An 18,796-nucleotide genomic window follows, 5' to 3' on the forward strand; every position below is an offset into this window, starting at 1 on the left:
ACACCCTACACGTGCACGCGCAAAAACAAGGGTTAGGACAAAAATCTAGAGGTTGGGGAGGTATTGGGCTGGACCCTAAGTCTTCATGTATTCCTGAGCCCACTGCAACCGTTTCTGCTTGTGAGCATTGTTTAGGGGTGGCCGAATAGTAGGTTTACGCAAACTTCTTGAGGATCCTACACCTTGAGGTTTGCGGGACTCCAAAGGCTCCAGCGGCTTCAAATACCTGTTTGCTGCTTTGCAATGGCATTTTAGCAGTTGCTCTCTTAATCCTATGAATTTGTATACGTTTTTGGGAAACATCCAATGTTTTCATACCTTGTCCAAGGTAGTGCACAATTTCACGCTTTTCAGCAGCAGAGAGATCCTTTTTCTTTCCCATATTGCTTGAAACCTGTTGCATGCTTAATAATGTGGAACATCCTTCTTAAGCAGTTTTCCTTTGATTGGGCTCACCTGGCAAACTAATTATCACAGGTGTCTGAGATTGATTTCAATGATCCATAGAGCCCTGAGACACAATACTTTCCATGAGTTTAATTGAAAAACAAAAAAAATAAATGTTTATGACACTTAAATCCAATTTGTATAATAATTTGGAACACTGTGTAAGCTTTAGTCAAAGTCTATTTTTGTGAAACTGGCCCCTGATCAGACACACGCCTGATGTAGCCTAATGTTTATTTTGTGCATCTAGCCTACTTAGTTCAAGTGGCATTGATGAGTAAAACACGTTTTTTCCTACACGGTATTATATGGAGTAAAAACTTTTGCCTTTCAAGTAGGCTAAACGTTTTCATTGTCATCGTGAACTATGCCCATGTTCAGTAGGCTATGTTTTTCATTTATTCAAGCAGTGACATTTGGTATAATGCATGGGGTAACGTGACGTGCGTCAGAAAAAAGATGGCCCTGTCCCTCTCAAAACATGTTAAAATAGTGTGATTAGCAACCAGAAAAGAAAAAAAATCCCGGGGGAGACACCCCTGGACCCCCACGCTATTATGACTGGACTGCCCCCAGTGCTAAAAAAAATCTAGAGCAGTGGTCCCCAAACTAAGGCCCACGGGCCGGATACGGCCCGCCACCTCATTTTGGGTGGCCCCCCAAAACGTGGCCCCCCCGTGGTATATAGCAACCGGCCCTCACGGGAGTACGACATCGTCAAACTATAACCTCCGCAATTTCCCCCATACTCTTTTTGTCCACTGGTGGTTATTTTGGCGCTGTTTCGCGTTTGCCATCAAAAACGGAATGAAATGTAGGCCTACCTGCAAACGATGTAAGAGGCCTATGCTGACTGCATCAGTGCTCAAAGTATTGTAAAAGTTTATCAATTAATTGTTAATAACTAACTAACTTCTATTCAAGTCATATTTCTGGAACTTTCTGGGATAATTATTTCTATTTTGTATTCACTCGTTCAAATGTTCATAGGCCTACAAAGAGGTCACAAGTTCAGGTGAGTGAAAGTTAGAATGGTGGTCATTTCAGACCACTTCAGCGCTTCATAAAATTCTCATAGTTTGAGAACTTTACATTTTTTCAGACTTCACCCATTTTTAATAAAATATACTTTTGGGAATGCAAAAGTCTTTTTATTAGTATTATTTAATTTGAGTTACGTTTTACACTGATATGGCATGATGGCAATATAAACACAGCTAACAATGGTATTAAATTGCAATAGCCTATAGATTAAATGTAATGGAATATTCGACTAAGGTAGACTGCTGTTGTTCACAGCACTAAGCTATTTATGGTTACTGATATACTCCAAGTCTCTGGCCCTCTCTTAGAGCCAGGCATAGTAAGCTGGCCCTCGGAAGAAAACGTTTGGGGACCACTGATCTAGAGGTTACGGTCATCTCATTTAAATGGTGGGAACGTCAAATGTAACAAGTAGGCCTATACGTCAGAAGAGCTACATATGCGACTGATTACACATTTAATTCACCTGAACAGTGTTTGAATCCTGTTTGTACTCACTGGAAATCTTGGACCTAGCAGTTACTGTGCAAAGCACAGATTCCATTACTGTTATCTTATCACAGATTTAATTCCATTAGTCAGGTAGAACTTTGTGGAATTTGGGCATAAGTGTAACATAAGGTACTAATGTAATTTTTTTGCATAAATTGATAGGTAAGGGCACCCTTGAGCACTCCGGCACCCTTGAGCATTTTCTTTAAAATGGCATCACCTGCCACACCCCTTTTTTGATCATACATTGCCATGGCAATTGTTCCACACAGAGTAGACGGACATAAGAGGAGTTGCAGCTTTATTCAGTTACCCGCAGTTGAAACTAAACCTAAGTTTCCCTCACAAACTCTGATTTGGTCGCTATACTGTAGCTTATTCCAAGCTGAGCCGTTTATGAGCGTTTAGTCCTAAATGAAAATGATTCAAACTCTCTAGCCACTCACTCGCAATTCACTGACGTCAGGTTCACTTAAAGGAGCCACACATACTGTAGGGCTAGGCTACTCTTATGTTGTTGACTGCTGTACTATTGAGGACTATTATGAGTTCTGTCCATCATTTGGTGGTAGGTAAAATTACTGCAATAAAATTATGCTTATTAAATGCTTTCCCCAAATCACTTTTCACAATTTTTTTTCAAGAGTAATATTATCGGGTATTGTATCGGTATCGGCCACAACAAACCAATAAATATCGGTTATCGTTATCGGCCCTAAAATTCCATATCGGTGCATCTCTAGTTCTACTGGATTTAAGTCAGGGGAGTGTGGGGGACAGTGAATGGTATCAATTCTTTCATCCTCCCGGAACTGCCTGCACACTCTCGCCACATGTGGCAGGCCATTGTTGTGCACCAGGGGGAACCCAGGGGCCTCTGCACCAGTACAGGGTCAGACAATGTGTCTGAAGATTTATCCCGATATCTAAGAGCAGTGAGGGTGCCATTGTCTTGCCCATAGAGATCTGTGCGTCCCTCCAAGGGTATGCCTCCCCAGCCCATCACTGACCCACCACCAAATCGGTCATGCTGAATGATGTTGCAGGCAGCATAACGTTCTCCCCAACATGTCCAGACCCTTTCACGTCTGTCACGTGCTCAGGGTGAACCTGCTCTCATCTGTGAAAAGCACAGGGTGCCAATGGCGGACCTGCTAATTTTGTATTCTATGGCAAATGGCAATTGAGGTCCACAGTTAGGGCTGCACAATTAATCGAATTTTAATCACGATTACGATTTTGGCTTCCCACGATCAAATTTGCGTGATCGAGCGATATTAAAAATGCGTGCTCTATCCATAGAACCTACCTGGCAACCCATAGAACGCTCCGCTACAAAACAAATCAAGCGCTCCTTAAACTTGTCTGACCATGTGCCTGCATGCAGCCTACCAATGACAGCTGTTCCCTGCACTGCTCAGCCTGATGCATTGCTCAGTTTGGATGCACTGTGGACTAATAGCATTATGTTAACTATTAGTAGGCTAGTTAGATTATACAAAAAAACGAGGATCAAAAATCAAATGTGTGTTATGTGTGGCGCAGCAGAAGGCCAAGAGCTTGTCCCCCGAAACGGATCATCCGTTGTTCAAAAATATTTCGTATTTCAGGCAAGTGAAGTTAACCAAAAACATAAGCAAAGCAGGGCTCTCAACTCATACCGTGAAACACATCACATGACGTAAACCACACATGCCTTTTTTATCACGTTAACTTTTAGTCCTTGTTTGCTTCCTCCGATATAGCCTATAATAAGAGTTGAGCTAACGACGGGATCCGTGAATTTATTCATGTATTTTATAAGCTACATGTAACCTACAATGCATATGCGTTTCAAGACAGCCTACGCAAAACTAGTGAACAATATTGAAAATGTAGCCTACACGTCAGTGGTTTACATATCAACGAATGACTAAACCAAGGGTGTCCAAACTGCGGCCTGCCACGCACTTTAATCCGGCCCGCCGAGCATTTATTAGTTTATCATAGGCTGCTCGCTATTTCTTTCCAGCGATAGACGACGTTGTGGTCAACTTTAGGCTACTGCAAACTGCTTTACACTCTTCTTAGACAACGTTTACAATGTAAAATTAAAAACAGCTTGTTACATCGAGATAGTTAGATCTGCTGCTATGGAGATACTATCTATGTTATGCTACTCCATTTGGGAACGTATTTGAGTGCACGAGAGGGAGAGAGTGCGATGGCAACAGTAGTTCCCACTACTGACCATTATAAACTGTAAGAGGGCACAGCACTAGCCATAGCAAAGAGTCTTAAAGTGACAGTGCACCATTTATAAATTAATTAAACAGCATCAAATTAACAGTATTTCTTAAGAAATTAAGTTGTCATTTAAATAATACAAAATGTTATTATTATTATTATTATTATTATTATTATTGGTGTGTGGCCCGCCGGCCAATTTTCAAAACCCAATGTGGTCCTTGAGTCAAAAAGTTTGGAAACCCCTGGACTAAGCGATTAAACTCAGGAAGCTTAGCTTAACTGAGCTTAACTGGCTAATGGGGAGCGTTGGGAGGATTCCCGGTGGGCCGTTAACGTTTCCCCAAATATTAACAAAGTAGCATGCACAAAAAATTTGTTTGGAAGTTTGAAAGTCGCAGTCAAGTCTATATTTGCAGTAATTTAGGGGAGTAAATGTGAAGGGAAGAATTTGGATGAGCCAGATAGCCAATCCAATATGTTTAGGGAAAAAATATTTTTGTCACTAAAATTAATTAATAATCGTGATAAATAGGGGTGGGCGATATATATCGTCTGCGATAATATTGTGATTGTTGTTTTAACGATGTGCAAATTTACATTATCGAGTATTTAAATTACTTATGGGGAAAAAACACTCGAAATCACACACTGAAGACTCATACATTCCCAGGAGGTAGGCTATGCGGGAGAAGTGCAGCAGAGCAAGTGTCACGTGATCACTAGTGGGTCACAACATCCCACGCAGCCTAATGTTTATTTTGTGCAGCGAGAGTAGCCTACTTTGGATTTTATGCGCTACTTCTGTTCAAGTAGCATTGATGAGCCAGTCACGTTTTTTCCTACACGGTATTATATGGAGAGAAAACATTAGCCTTTGAGTATTTTAATAGTCAGTTGTAAACAAATAACTATTCTCATGTAACTCTTTTGTAAATGGACTGAAGTTCGCTCTAAATATCTACGTTTACCGATTATGCTAACCGTTAGCATCTCTATGGGATTTCTCATGTACATCAGCCATAAGCTAACGCATTAGTTTATATTCTGTAACTTGGAATGCTAGCCTACGTGATTGCTCTAAAACAAAACATAGAAGGAAATAGCTGAGATGTAGGCTACTCTGTTGGTCTGCTCTTAGTTTTAGGCTACAGTGAATCCTATGTAAAGGTTTGAAAGGAACTTCAGCTTCAGACTTTCTCTTGGGAAACTGTCAGCCCTGTTCATCTTCTCTAATGTAGCTGGCTAGACCATGTCATTGTCACACACACAAGTGGGGGCAGAATTGGAAATGTGTCAGAGTGACAATGCGTTGGTTTTGGTAAAAAAGTCACAGGTTAGGTTATTGGTTATTATTGTAATGATGCTATTCATAAATAATGAGCTGTAAAGTAACTCAGACTTTAACAAAAACAATTTTTAAAGGATATCGACTAATTATCGTTATCGTCAAAATCACAAAACATATCGAGATATTATTTTTTGTCCATATCGCCCACCCCTAGTGATAAATAATCGTGATCTCAATATTGATCAAAATAATCATGATTATCATTTTGGCCATAATCGTGCAGCCCTATCCACAGTGCTGGGCAGTGAGCACAGGTCCCTCTAGAGGCCATCGGGCCCTCAGGCCACCCTCATGAAGTCTGTTTCTGACAGTGTGGTCAGAGATATTCACACCAACGGCCTTCTGGAGGTCATTTTGTAGGGCTTTGGCAGGGCTCCTACTGTTCCTCCTTGCACAAAGGAGCAGATTATGGTCCTGCTGCTGGGTACAGGATCTTCTACCACACTGCCCAGCTCTCTTAGAGCAACTGCCTGTCTCCAGGAATCTCCTTTTGAGACTGCGCTGGGAGACACAGAAGTCTTGGCAATGGAACGTATTGGTGTGCCATTCTGGAGGAGTTGGACTACCTGTGCAACCTTTGTAGGCTCCAGGTACTGGCTTATGCTACCAGTAGTGACACTGACCCTACCCAAATGCAAAACTTGTGAAAAATCACTCAAGAAGGATAAAGATGGAAAAATTATCAGTTGCCACCACCTGTAAAACCATTCCTGTTTTGGGGGTCGTTTCATCATTGCCCCTCTAGTGCACCTGTTGTTAACTTTGATGACACCAAGGGCCAATCTCAATTCTCTGTTTTACCCCTTCCCCTATCCCTTCATCTTACCCCTAGCCCTTGTCCCTCGAAACCGAGTGGCAAGACATAGGGGTGAAAAATATTCCCCTTGGAAATGAGATACCACTAGCCAACCATAAGGGAGAGTGGGATGATTTAAACACTTGAATTAACGTAATTTACAGAGATTGTACCACACTGAAAGCTATTTTGTCACTAGCTACCTGTCTTCTGTTAAATAGGCTATTGCATTTTCAGCTCGGAATAAAACCGGTTTATTCATTTCAACAACAGCAGAACGTGCCTATGTTCGTTCGTAGCCTATCTCCTCGTCCAGGTGAATGAAACAGGGATGGCGGACAAAATAAACATGTAGTTCGCTATGTAAACATCCCACAACGCCTTCGATATTTTACAATAATATCCAAATGGTCGTTACTTGACATCAGAAGCAATCGATAGCTGTAATAGCCTTGGCCTATGCGAGGAGTCGGCAGCAGTAGGCCTATGCAGCATTCATATCAGACGAGCGGTAAAAAAGTTCAGCGAATTTAGCTGCTGTTGGACTTTACATTTCTGACATGGTATGCTGCCAATTTGCGGGGTATATCAGACATGGAAATATGTAAAATGTGAGACAATCCCGCAAATAATGATGTGCTGTTAACATTCACAGATCAGCGATTTTTGAAAACTTCCTCATGAAGAACAGGACCTTCAATGGTCACAAGATTGAATGTAACATAAAACAGTTACCATTTTAATTTTATAATCCTTATTGCCAACATTTCATGTCAATGAATCTATCGGTGTGCTTGTTTTTCCGGTGTGAGCGGGGTATGTTGGGTATTTCTCTTACCCCTCGGTTTCAAGTAAGCTCCCGATCTTGCTTGGTTTTAAGGGGTATCTACCCCTTGCCCTTATCCCTACCCCTCGATCGAAATGAGAATTGAGATAGCCCTTCGTCTCACGTGCACGTGCAAAACTAAGGGGGAAGGGGTAAAATAGAGAATTGAGATTGGCCCCAAAGCAGGTGAAACTGATTCACAACCTCCTCTGTTACGTAACTGGCCAGACCAATAGCTTACCAGTTTGATAGACTTGATGCTATACTCCTATGAAAAAGTGTTCCCTTATTTATTTTGAGCAGTGTATATTATACCAGTTAAAGATGTTGTTATGCATGTACAAAATACAACATTTGAACACCCATATTGCTGCTGTTGTACTTCATTGTATCTACAGCTGTAATGTGATTACTCATATTTCAAGCCGCATTTCTCCGGCCCCTCAGTTGTGATGCTTTTCATGAACTGGCCCCCATTACAAACTAATTCAATAGCCCTACCCTAGGGGATCAATAAAGTATCTTTTATTGAATATGCTAACAGTCAGCATCTCTATGGAATTTCTCATATATATTAGCCATAAGCTAACGCATTTGTTTCTATTCTGTAACCTTTAATGTTAGCTCTTAAAGGAGAATTCCGGTGTGATTTTGACGGCTGAAGTTTCAAAACACAGAAGTGTTTTGAAACATGATACCGAGTGTGAACGTATGTCTCATAGCCCATCTCGGCTTGTCCCCTGCACTCCGAAATCTGGCGCTAGTTAGCCGATGCTACCAACAAGGCGGTCAATGGTGGTGCCTCGGCATCGGCATAGCCATGCAAATAAATCACTGTTTTACACCATTTATGAGGCTCAATGTACCTCCACACTTCATTGGTAGACTTCCGAGGGCCCTGACATTTAAAACGAGACATTGAGAACTTTGAAAAAGCACTGGTAGTTTACTTACAAGACGATTTATACAGACAGTATCTTCACGAAGTTTAGCGTTTGCAGCCATCTTGAATTTAGTCACGATAAGTCGAGCGACAAGTAAGAATGAACAGGTATGATAAGGGATCAGATTCCAAAAATAATTCTGTGGAAATGCATGGATTACAGTTTCTTCCAGTAGCAGCAACTGGCATCCATGCATTTCCACGGAATTATTTTTGGAATCTTTTTTGCAAACGCTAAACTTCGAGAAGATACTGCCTGTATAAATAGTCTTGTAAGTAAAGTACCAGTGCTTTTTCAAAGTTCTCAATGTCTCGTTTTAAATGTCAGGGCCCTCGGAAGTCTACCAATGAAGTGTAGAGATACATTGAGCCTCGTAAATGGTGTAAAACAGTGATTTATTTGCATGGCTATGCCGATGCCGAGGCACCACCATTGTTGGTAGCATCGGCTAACTAGCGCCAGATTTCGGAGTGCAGGGGACAAGCCGAGATGGGCTATGAGACATACGTTCACACTCGGTATCATGTTTCAAAACACTTTAGGTCAAAATCACACCGAAAAATCTCCTTTAAACATCAAAGATAATAGCTGATATGTCCTCTTGGTCTGCTTAGATTTACAGCATAGGTTTGAAAGGTACTTCAGCTTTAGACTTTCTCTTGGGAAACTCAACTAATGTAACTGGCTAGACCAGTGTTTCCCAAACTTTTTTCTGGGGACCCACTTTTTAAAAATGACAGACCATCGCGACCCATCTCACTTCAGATCTAATATGCAACCTGCATGCAATCATATTGTTTTAGGCCACAGGTTCTCAAACTTTTCTTAGGGGTATTCTTGCATGCTACGCAGTAGTCACTCTGTCGTCCCGCCCCCCCCCTGTAAAAAAGGGTATGAATAATTTTGGACATGCCATTTTTCATAAAAATGTTAAAAAATATAAAAATGATAATTTTTTTGATTCCATGTTTTTACCACATTGTCTTACAACCTTTTGGCATGTGGCAGTGTCATTTTCAGTCAGAACAAACATATTGGTCAAGAGAAAATCAACATTGCATCAATATTTGCTAGGGGTATAAATAATTTTGTTCTTAACTATAAATGTTTTCATGCATGTCTGGATAATGGGTGAAGAATATTTAGGAGACAAACAATGGACTATGCACGCGTATTTTAGGCATAGTGCAGGCCATTTTTTGTGACTGAAAGTGTGTAGAACTTGCATTTACATAACCATATTTAATACATTTTCAACTCATTTGGATGTTAACTCGACAGGTGAGCACAAAGATTGGATGTTGAAGTTAACTAAGTAAACTGTTTTTTGCAAAGTCGGCAAACTACCCTATCTTTAACAGTTACTTTACCATCTACGGTGTAGAATCCAAAATATTTCCAGAGTATCTCCAGAGTTCTGTGCGTTTTACCTTCCATTTTCGAAACAGGGTGGATATTGGCCATTATTGGTTGGATTTGGTCATGGGCCTACGCTACAATACGTTTAGAGCACCTGCTACTGGATGAGATGGTAAACAATAAAATAAAAAACAAACGGTCTATTCATAGACTACCATATTATCTGGACCATATTTTATAGTTTTTTTTTTTTTGGTACGTATTTAAAAAAATGTATGAGGCCACTTCAGTTGTTTTATCCTACCTGCTTGTGCTACTGAGTGATGTGACTTACGGATGTGTTCATAGCATTGCCACAACAAAATAATTGATGGCAGCCAATTAAGAATGATCCTGAACATAATTCAGAACTTACAGATGACCATTTGATCTGCTTTGAGGAGCTCTGATGGTATCCTGAGTAATTTATTACCTACAGCTTTGTGGTATGTCTAGTTTAATGCTAAGTAAGACTCAATGGACAAATTATCCTACACGACAGGACCTCTTGTAATTCTAGTGAAAGATGTTTTTTACAGTCATCATGATGCACAAATGTCGTCATTCTTTTATAATCATCATGATGAATGGTGTACACATTTTTGTAAGTGAAAAATGAGATAAACTAACAATGATCTTGCCATGTAAAATGTTGCCAGATTGGACACCACAGATGTAGATCACAGTGAGAATGAGGACATTACCATGAAGAGTCTGGCTGAAAGTGAAAAACCCAGAGGGCGTAAGCGTGGGATTGCCACCACTCCAGACGACAAAGTTCAAGATTCCAAGCCTAAGCGAGGCCGTAAGAAGGCCCCTACTGTCAGTGAGGAACCAGATGAGGCCTGGGCAGAGGACAGCAGCCTTGCCGACACTACCATGGAGATGGAGGATGAGCAGAACAGCCCACCCAAGAGAGGGCGCAGGGGACGGCCACCCAAATCCACCATCCCCAAAGAGGAGGCTCCCACCAAGAATCGGAAGGGGCGCAAGAAATCTGCCCCACCCCCTGAGGAGGAAGCAGAGGAGGAGCAGGAAGAGGAGGAGGAGGAGGATGAAGACGCAGGCAGTGAGAACATGGAGGTGAAGCCTAAAGTAGGACGAGGCAGAGGAGGCCGCCGAACCGTAACAAGGTTGGTCACTAAAACACACTTGTTCTGTAATCATGTCACTTCTAAAACGGGGTTCTGTTTAAACAAAAACTTTCTTATGAGGAGAGACAGCACTCAAAGAATCCACCATAGAAATGTTTGGGGTTGGTGCATAACACAAATATGGCAGTTTACATTACATTACATTTAGCAGACACTTCTTGACCAAAGTGACTTACATATGTCAGCTATATCAGCAGTTGTCTGCACACATCCCGCCCCTTCCTTAAATGTAAGTAACCAACCACAATTTTGTCTTTTTTATATTTACATTTACTTATTTAGCAGACACTATTATTTAAACACAGATTTCGCCTGATGTACTTTGTCAATATTAGGTCATTTGAATAGGAAAATAGCTTCCCAAAATAACTGAAATGCATTACCAAGATGGCTGCCAAGTGGGGGGGTCTTGCCTAAGACCCTTTCAAGAGAGTTCCATTATCAGCATAATAGTTGGCCACACAAGACTTCCTTTTTAACATTCCATATGTTATCTTAATGCAGAGGAAGTAGATTGGGACCCAAATAGAACGTTCAAGCATTGTTTTTGTTTTTATTGTTGAAAGGGTCTATAACATACATGGGCAACATACGGCCCGCGGGCCACATCCGGCCCGTGGGCTTTCCCTGACCGGCCCGCGTAAGGTCCGTGAAAGAACAATAGTCAAGAGCCTAGCATAGAGATAATGCATGCAAATCAATATCGTTGTTTTTATTTTGAAAGCGACTGCTATTTGTACGCCCATACATTTGTGCGTGGATGCATACGACGTAAACACTCTCACTGATGTGCTGAGTTTATTTGCAAAGCTTATGTTAGCGAACTAGTATGATGCTACTACCCACAGGTTGCTTGAAGCAGCCGGCTCAACACACAGAGCGAGTTGACCAATCACAGTTATGTGCATAAAGTTAAAGCAAAAACATAGCCTACATTTTTAAAATAGTTTTCTTTGTGCATGTTGATTAACTAAATAACATTTTCGTAGTCTAATTCTGCATAGAGTTAATTTAATGATGGTAATGATGAAATATTGTTGTGTTGATGCAATGGTTTCACAGGCCTATCGGTTGTACTGACTCCTTCACATTTTCATGACCTAGCCTAATTATATAGATATTGTAGTACTTTTTTATATCAGTCTTTGAAAACTGAAAAAAATGTAATGAAAAAAGTGTAATTTTCGAGAATGAGGATTAAATACTGGACATAGACTAAATATTGCTGTTTTTCCTTTGTCTCCCTCACATTTTCATCTGTTCTTACGACTAGTAAACAAAACCATATGATTTACTTAATGTTATACAAGAACAGAATAGAATTGAACAGAATTGAGTTCAGACTTGAGTTCGGTATTTTGGGTCCGGCCCTCCTCAACAGTCCCAGTTTGTCATGTGGCCCCTTGGGGAAATTAGTTGCCCACCCCTGGTCTATAAGGACTTTGGTTTTGCACAGAAATCTTCTAACACAGAAATCAGTATTCATTTCTGTATTTGTAAAATTTCTCAGTTTAATAATGTTTAATTTAACTCAACAATGTGTCATTAATGTCTGTAGTGCCAGGGTACATGACACAATGTTGCAGATAACTCAAATTCAAGTACACTAGCTGCAGAGACTTTAACAAAGAAAAAGCTTGGCAATGCTGGTGTTCAGTGACATGTTTTGTTTTGAGGTGGTAGAAGAGATTACCCCATGGAACTGTTGCGCCACACACTACAGCAGGGATGGGTTAACTTTTTGGCTCAAGGGCCACATTGGGTTTTGAAAATTGGCCAGTGGGCCAAATGTTTAATGTTTCATATAATTACAAATGCTAATAATGACAAAGTAACTTTACTCGGTTGATTCTGTATCATCCTGTAGCCTATGCCACGCACTTTGAACAGTCGCAAGAGACAATGCATTAGGGCTTTGCCTTTTCCTCCATTAAGAGTTTCCCGCAGGAAATGTGTTAGTCAAGGTGGTAGGTTGTAGGTCCCGGGGGGGGGGGGGGTCTGGTATCGGTTGCCATCCGAGCGGGGGGGGGGGGTTCTTGTATCGGTTGCCGTCGGTGTGGGTGGTGGGTGTTGGCGTCTTGTTTGTGCGATACACTACAGACTCTGTATATTTAACAATTATTTATTAAACACTACATTATAAATTAATAACCAGCTTCTCAAAATAACAGTTAACAGAGAACAAAGTAACAACACCAAACAAACTATACAACAGTATACAAATATTTCAAAATATTTGTGTAATTTGTGCAATTTTAACAAAGACTATTACAAACTATAGAACAAGTGCAAAAGAAGTGCAAAACAACAACAATGTGCAAATGTGATCAGTCACTACTAATGGCAGAGCTGACAACTAGCATTGTTACAAGCCATCCTCCTTGGCTTTAAAAAGATAATTTCAAGGGCCCTTTGGTAATTGCACTGTTTTACTATTGGACTATTAATGCTTATCTTCATGCAGGCTGTATCTATACACCGAGAGTGAATGAAGTTTAGATCATTTTATAGTTTTGTGTAATATGGATGGAATTTGAGCGCGGAGCGCTTTTTAATTTAGAGGCCGGAGTGGCCGCTCTGTTCCACTCCCATACCGCTCACACAACAAGTCTGAGGCATGCCAACTAATAAAACCAAGACCGTTAAATTTCAAAGATATTGGCCATATAGCCTAAGTTCGTTGATGGGGATGGAGTTAGCTAAATAATTTAGAAAGCATACGCGTAGGCACGGGTGGGCCTGGACGGGCCTAGGCCCGTCTATTGTCAGTCTTGCGCGTCCGATTAGACGCGCAAGTCGACACTGTGCTGAGAGCAGGTGGCTGTTTACTCGGCCGCTTCTCCAGCCAAATTCGCTTCAGGTCAATTTAGCTCCCCAGTACCAAAGAACTAAGAGCAACGGCAATATATTTCACTCAGAACATTTATTTTAAAAGACTCCAACACTGATACTGCAACAACAAACAAGCTTGGCAACGTTAACTAAAGGGATCAGTCGGGATTAATTGCCAAAAGAACGAAAATGACAAATCACGCAGTCGGCTAAATATTTTAAACTTGCGCCAAACGGATGAACCCAGCATCGGTGCGTTGCATCAATTAAAACACAAATTGAAGCAACAACTTGATCATTGGACAACCCTACCACTAAACCTTTCCATAGGCCTGCAACGTTTATGACATAAAAAGTGAAATATGAACGCATTTCATCACACCTGACAATTAAACAGAGCTGTGGCTGTTCGCGATTTGACTGATTCTTGAAAACGAGAAGTGAGATATTTGCACCGCTCAGCTCCGCTCACTAGCTCTGATTTGCAGGCATATCAAATATGTATATTATAAAATCTGATTATTTTTCGATTCATGACACGTTTCTTATTTTTTAAAGCGTTCTGCGGAGAAGGGAGATTGGCGTTGGTCACGGTTTGGAATGAAAGGGAGAAAACAGGACAAAGTAACACGTTTTCTTTTTTTTGACGACGTAGTTAAGGCGGCAGGCTTGTTTTGCCAAGGCGGCCGCCTTGACTGCAAAGTTCTGTGGGAAACCCTGATATTCGAAGTTCGTTTGTTTATTAATATTAAAATTTGAATATATTTGAAAAATATGTATTAAAAATATTTTAACCATTAAATGTCTTCAGTAAGACCAATATTGGTATCAAACTTAAGTTTTATATGTTCTGTCCACCAGAGGGCAGTGTATCAGTCAATGTCAATAGACTACGTGCACGAAAGGCTGAGTATTTATGCGTGTGTTAAAATTGTTATTATTGAGCATAGGGCTGGGCGATAAAACGATAGCGATATGTATCGCAATAGACATGTAATCAATATCATTAAAAATACGTTCGATAGAACATTCATAATTAAAAGCAACACACACCTCCTGCCTTACGTTGTCCATAAATAAATAGGCTAAATATATCTTGCATTGTATTATGTCAAACTCTACCAGAGTAGGCGATAGAAGTAGGCCTACCTCAACACAGACTATCCTTGCCCCGTGCACTCTCTCTCTCTCTCTCTCTCTCGGCGCATCCCTCCTCAGCATGCACATGTAATCCAAACATTAATCGTGCAAGACTGGCTAAATTGCTATTAAATCCGGCTAGCATCATTAGCACGCTGCACGAATTTGTTCAAAACTGTTGCATTCAAATTGACTGCTAAGTTCTAATCATCTCAATCCCGATGCAAATGGAAAAGTATTTTCCAAGACTCAAACGGGCCTGTCCCAAGCAGAAAAAGTATTCATTTGAAACTTAAACACACGTGGGGAAACTGAACAGTCTAACGAGTAGACTATGATAAACTAGCAAATTAAGCTAACGTTACTTTGTTTACGATATTTCCAGGCTTCAACCAGTGCTGCTTTTCATTCAGACTTATCTGCACATTTATTTATTTGAGTGTTTTTCATGATTGTGTTGCCATTTATTTTCCCTGTTTGCTTTGATTGATAACTGAGGTGATTAAAATCAGAGGAAGGTTAAGTTTAAAGTAAAAGTGTCTATGTGGAAGCTCACTAAGCGCGAACCAGCCAGGATGCTAACGTCACCTACAGAAGGAGCCCAGATGACCACTAATAGCCTTGCTAATGAGCTCGCGATTTTACTTCACCAGGCGTGGAAAAAACCTCGGAATCTGAATTGAAAACAACGTTTACAACCAAATACATTTACAAAAAATTATCTCCATAGGCTACAGGTTCGAATATTAAGAGATCCCTAAAATTTGTTCGAATATCTTTAATTTTTAAAATAATCGAATTATATTTGAATAACGAAGTTCGGAGTCAAAGCCCTACAATGCATTCTTCTGTTGGAACATTTATTTATTTATTTATTATTTTTGGAGACAAGCGATAATTGCATTAGCTATTGAATATTCTATAATTAAATCAACTGTTCAAAAATTCATATTCGTGACTCCCTAAATCTGAGACGGTTTGACAACCATAGTCTTAGATTCAGTCTGATTTGACACTGAATTGACCAATGAGTGTTTTCCATGATCAACTATTAAAATAATTCACAAGATTTAAAATAATCCACAAGAGATTTGTTTGTTTTGTTGGTTAACACTGTATAATGTAAAATAATCAGGTCTGGTAGAGGATGGTATTGGTAATCTTCTCAATGAGACGGTTGAATTAACACATGGTGTAAGCCCTATGTGGTGATGCAATGTTTGTGGGTAAATGTTCTGTGTAAGTAATACTCCATACTCAACCATCTGCATTAGAGGTCACTTTGCATGAGCTCACCCTTTGATGTTTGTCTTAGAGCTGAAGCTTCTGACACCACAGAAGAGTCGGTCGAGTCTACTCCTCAGAAGAGACGAGGACGGCCGCCCAAAAACCAACAAGCTTCCAGGAAACCTGTGTATGTCTAGAGAAACTCCCCTTGACCCATACCCTTGAGTAGGGATGTAACGATACTCATTTCACGATTCGGTACGATTCATTTTAAATTAACAGAATTACCTGCAGACAAACTATGACATGCTGCAACATGTTGGTTGTGCTACCTGTGTAGGTCAACACCAATTATCTAAATATGTAATATGATGGGGTAAATTTCTATCTACAATTGGTCGGCACACAATTGCATCACCCATCTATCACAAACATACATTGAAACGTCAATTAGTATACATGTCACCATTAATGATAATTATGTTATTATATAAACATAATTATATATAATAATACTAATAATAATAGCACTGCAGTATGACCAATAGTTTCACTATGGTGACAATAACTCCTCATACCAATCTTTCACTTTCCCCTGTCCCAATCAGGGAATAAAGCACCCAATTCCATTGGGCTCATGTTCCTTGGGGAACAAACTGTTGCTGGACCACCAATCAGGAAGTGAAAGCTATTATTGTAATGTTTGTGTATGGGTGCAAAATGTAGCCTATGGATTAACAAAATGCTGGGTTCCCATAGTCATGGAAAACCTGGAAAAGTCATGGAATTGTAAAATCCCATTTTCCAGGCCTAGAGAAACCATTGCATTAATTAATTGAAAGTTTTTGAAGTCATGAAATTTCATTTTCTCATACTAGGGACATTACCGAGCTTTTACCCAAGAACACCAGTGTGTGCTATGCCACAGTTTGAGAACCACTGTCTCCAACCACTGAAGGGAAGGCTAAAATGCTTAGCTGGAAATCTGATCAGATACAATTCGGATTTCTGTGGGAACTCTGGGAATGGAACTGGAGGAGAATCTTCAGTTCAAATGTTGCAGGAGGTGTCAGGCGTGTTGGTGGAAAGGAGAGGCTGCCTTTTCACAACAACCAACTAACAACTGTAGGCGTAGCCTACTGATGTCTGATGTCAAACAAGTGAAATCAAAAGCAGATTACGCCCTATTCCGTTTTAAAATGGCATCGCAATGCGGTTGTAATAGTCATACATTTGCATCGATTTTTAGCCGATTCGCAATCGTTACATCCCTACCCTTGAGCTATCCTTCCTTTTTTGAATGAATTTACTTTTTGTGTTTTGTAAATGTTTGATTCGCTGATTGACAGTGGGGGTCGCTCCAGAGGTACAGTAAGCCAAGATAACGAATCAGACGAGGACATGGAGACGTCACAGGAGAATGTGGAGGAGGAGGAGCAAGAGGAGGAGAACCAGCACAGCTCCCCTAAAGTAAAACTACTGAGTTGTAGACTGATGTTTTTTTCAAATCTCATGTTTACCTAAAGGAGACTGACAGCAGCCCCCATCTTTGTTATTCCAGGTCAGACGGAAAAACCCCCGGAGAGAACGCAGATGAGGTCCAAGAGCAGCTACAGCAAGTGGGTCTGACAGAGGGAGGGACACATTCATGTTTCTGTGGACTTTGGACTTAATGGAGCCATGCATCTGCTTCAGCTGTATTTTGCAGTCTTATTCGTTGTATGCTTTTGCCACATGCAAAGATGCACACAGACACACGCTGATACATGCTCTCCATGACTTGTGGTTCATTTTTAAATGTCATGTATGCCGACTGCATTGTTGAAACTTAACCAGTTAAAAAGAAATGTAAATAGTCTGTTTTCATCTCTTCCACCCCACAAGGTTAGGGAGGCAAATGTATAGCTTTTCTCCTTCAGTTTTAAAATATTGCACCAGCTGATGTCTGAGTAAATTGACTTTTAGCAGGACTGTATCTGTTAAGTGTTTCTTCTGTGTCATTCTGTACTGTGAAGCCATTTTGTAGTTCTTTTTTATTTGTCTGTCATGTTGTCCTATTCTTTTTACCTTTCATTTGTGTACTCTTGTGTGCATATTATTATGCATGTGCAAATGTGCCTCCGCCCTTAAAAAAAGAAAGAGAAAAGTTTTAAGATAAAATCAAGTGACATTGCAGTATTGATTTTATCACAGTTTGAGGAAGGTTGAAGGCATCATATGTGGAAAAGCATTTGTTTTACTATTGGCTGTGTTTAAATAAAATGCTGATTAATTGCCCCAATTGTTTTTTCAGTCTACTGAAATAATAAATATTCTATAAAACTACATTGGTTGGTTGGTGCATAGATTCTCTGATGTCAATGTTAGTCTTAAGTCAAATACCCTTCGCTGTTTTATTCTTGTATTGTGTGACCACTAGTGATTACTTTATTATTGGGGTTTTTAATAAAAGAAAATGGATGGATCTTAGTGTGATTTTTAGCATATTATACATGTTATGCAAGTATTGCAATTTAATTTAGGCTTTAGTATTGCAATTTCATTCTTGTCCTCATAGCAGTTTATACCAATTGATTTTCAAACGGAGTCTGATTTCTATAAGCTTGGTAGAATACAATTTAAGTTTTTACTCTGCCAAAGAATCAGCGGTACATTTCCCAACAAAATTACGTTTATTATTTGCTTTTTCCCATATGCTTTGTTAGGACCTGCTTTATTTAAATGACTGGGGCCTGCCATTACCAGTAAAGGTGTGTTCCATCGGGTTTTTAGAGAAAACAAATCACAGGCTGTTTCACTGAAATGATGGTTAAGAATTATATTATAAAAAGTTAGGTAGTTAATGATTTTTTTTTCTTTTGAAACGTGTTTAGTTTTTGACATGGATTGAACATTTGCAATAATGTTATTTTGGCAAGT

General features: G+C 40.0%; 1 protein-coding gene across 3 annotated transcripts in view; it reads left to right on the forward strand.

The window, feature by feature from the left end:
- pds5b (PDS5 cohesin associated factor B) overlaps positions 1-18,341 on the forward strand; it is a 49,018-nt gene extending 30,677 nt beyond the window's left edge. For all 3 annotated transcript variants that reach the window (XM_076281831.1, XM_076281832.1, XM_076281833.1), the window contains exons 31-34: positions 10,184-10,657; positions 15,966-16,064; positions 17,227-17,347; positions 17,439-18,341. In XM_076281831.1, the coding sequence (XP_076137946.1) occupies positions 10,184-10,657; positions 15,966-16,064; positions 17,227-17,347; positions 17,439-17,474 (730 nt within the window). In that variant the 3' untranslated portion in view covers positions 17,475-18,341. The remainder of the gene's footprint in view (positions 1-10,183; positions 10,658-15,965; positions 16,065-17,226; positions 17,348-17,438) is intronic.
- The last annotated feature ends 455 nt before the right edge of the window (positions 18,342-18,796 follow it).

Source organism: Alosa pseudoharengus, unplaced genomic scaffold (genome assembly GCF_046254945.1).
Source record: "Alosa pseudoharengus isolate Yale_2024_CS ecotype anadromous, Long Island Sound unplaced genomic scaffold, YU_APseudo_1.1 YU_APseudo_1.1_scf_13, whole genome shotgun sequence".
NCBI classification, from domain to species: Eukaryota; Metazoa; Chordata; class Actinopteri; order Clupeiformes; family Clupeidae; genus Alosa; species Alosa pseudoharengus.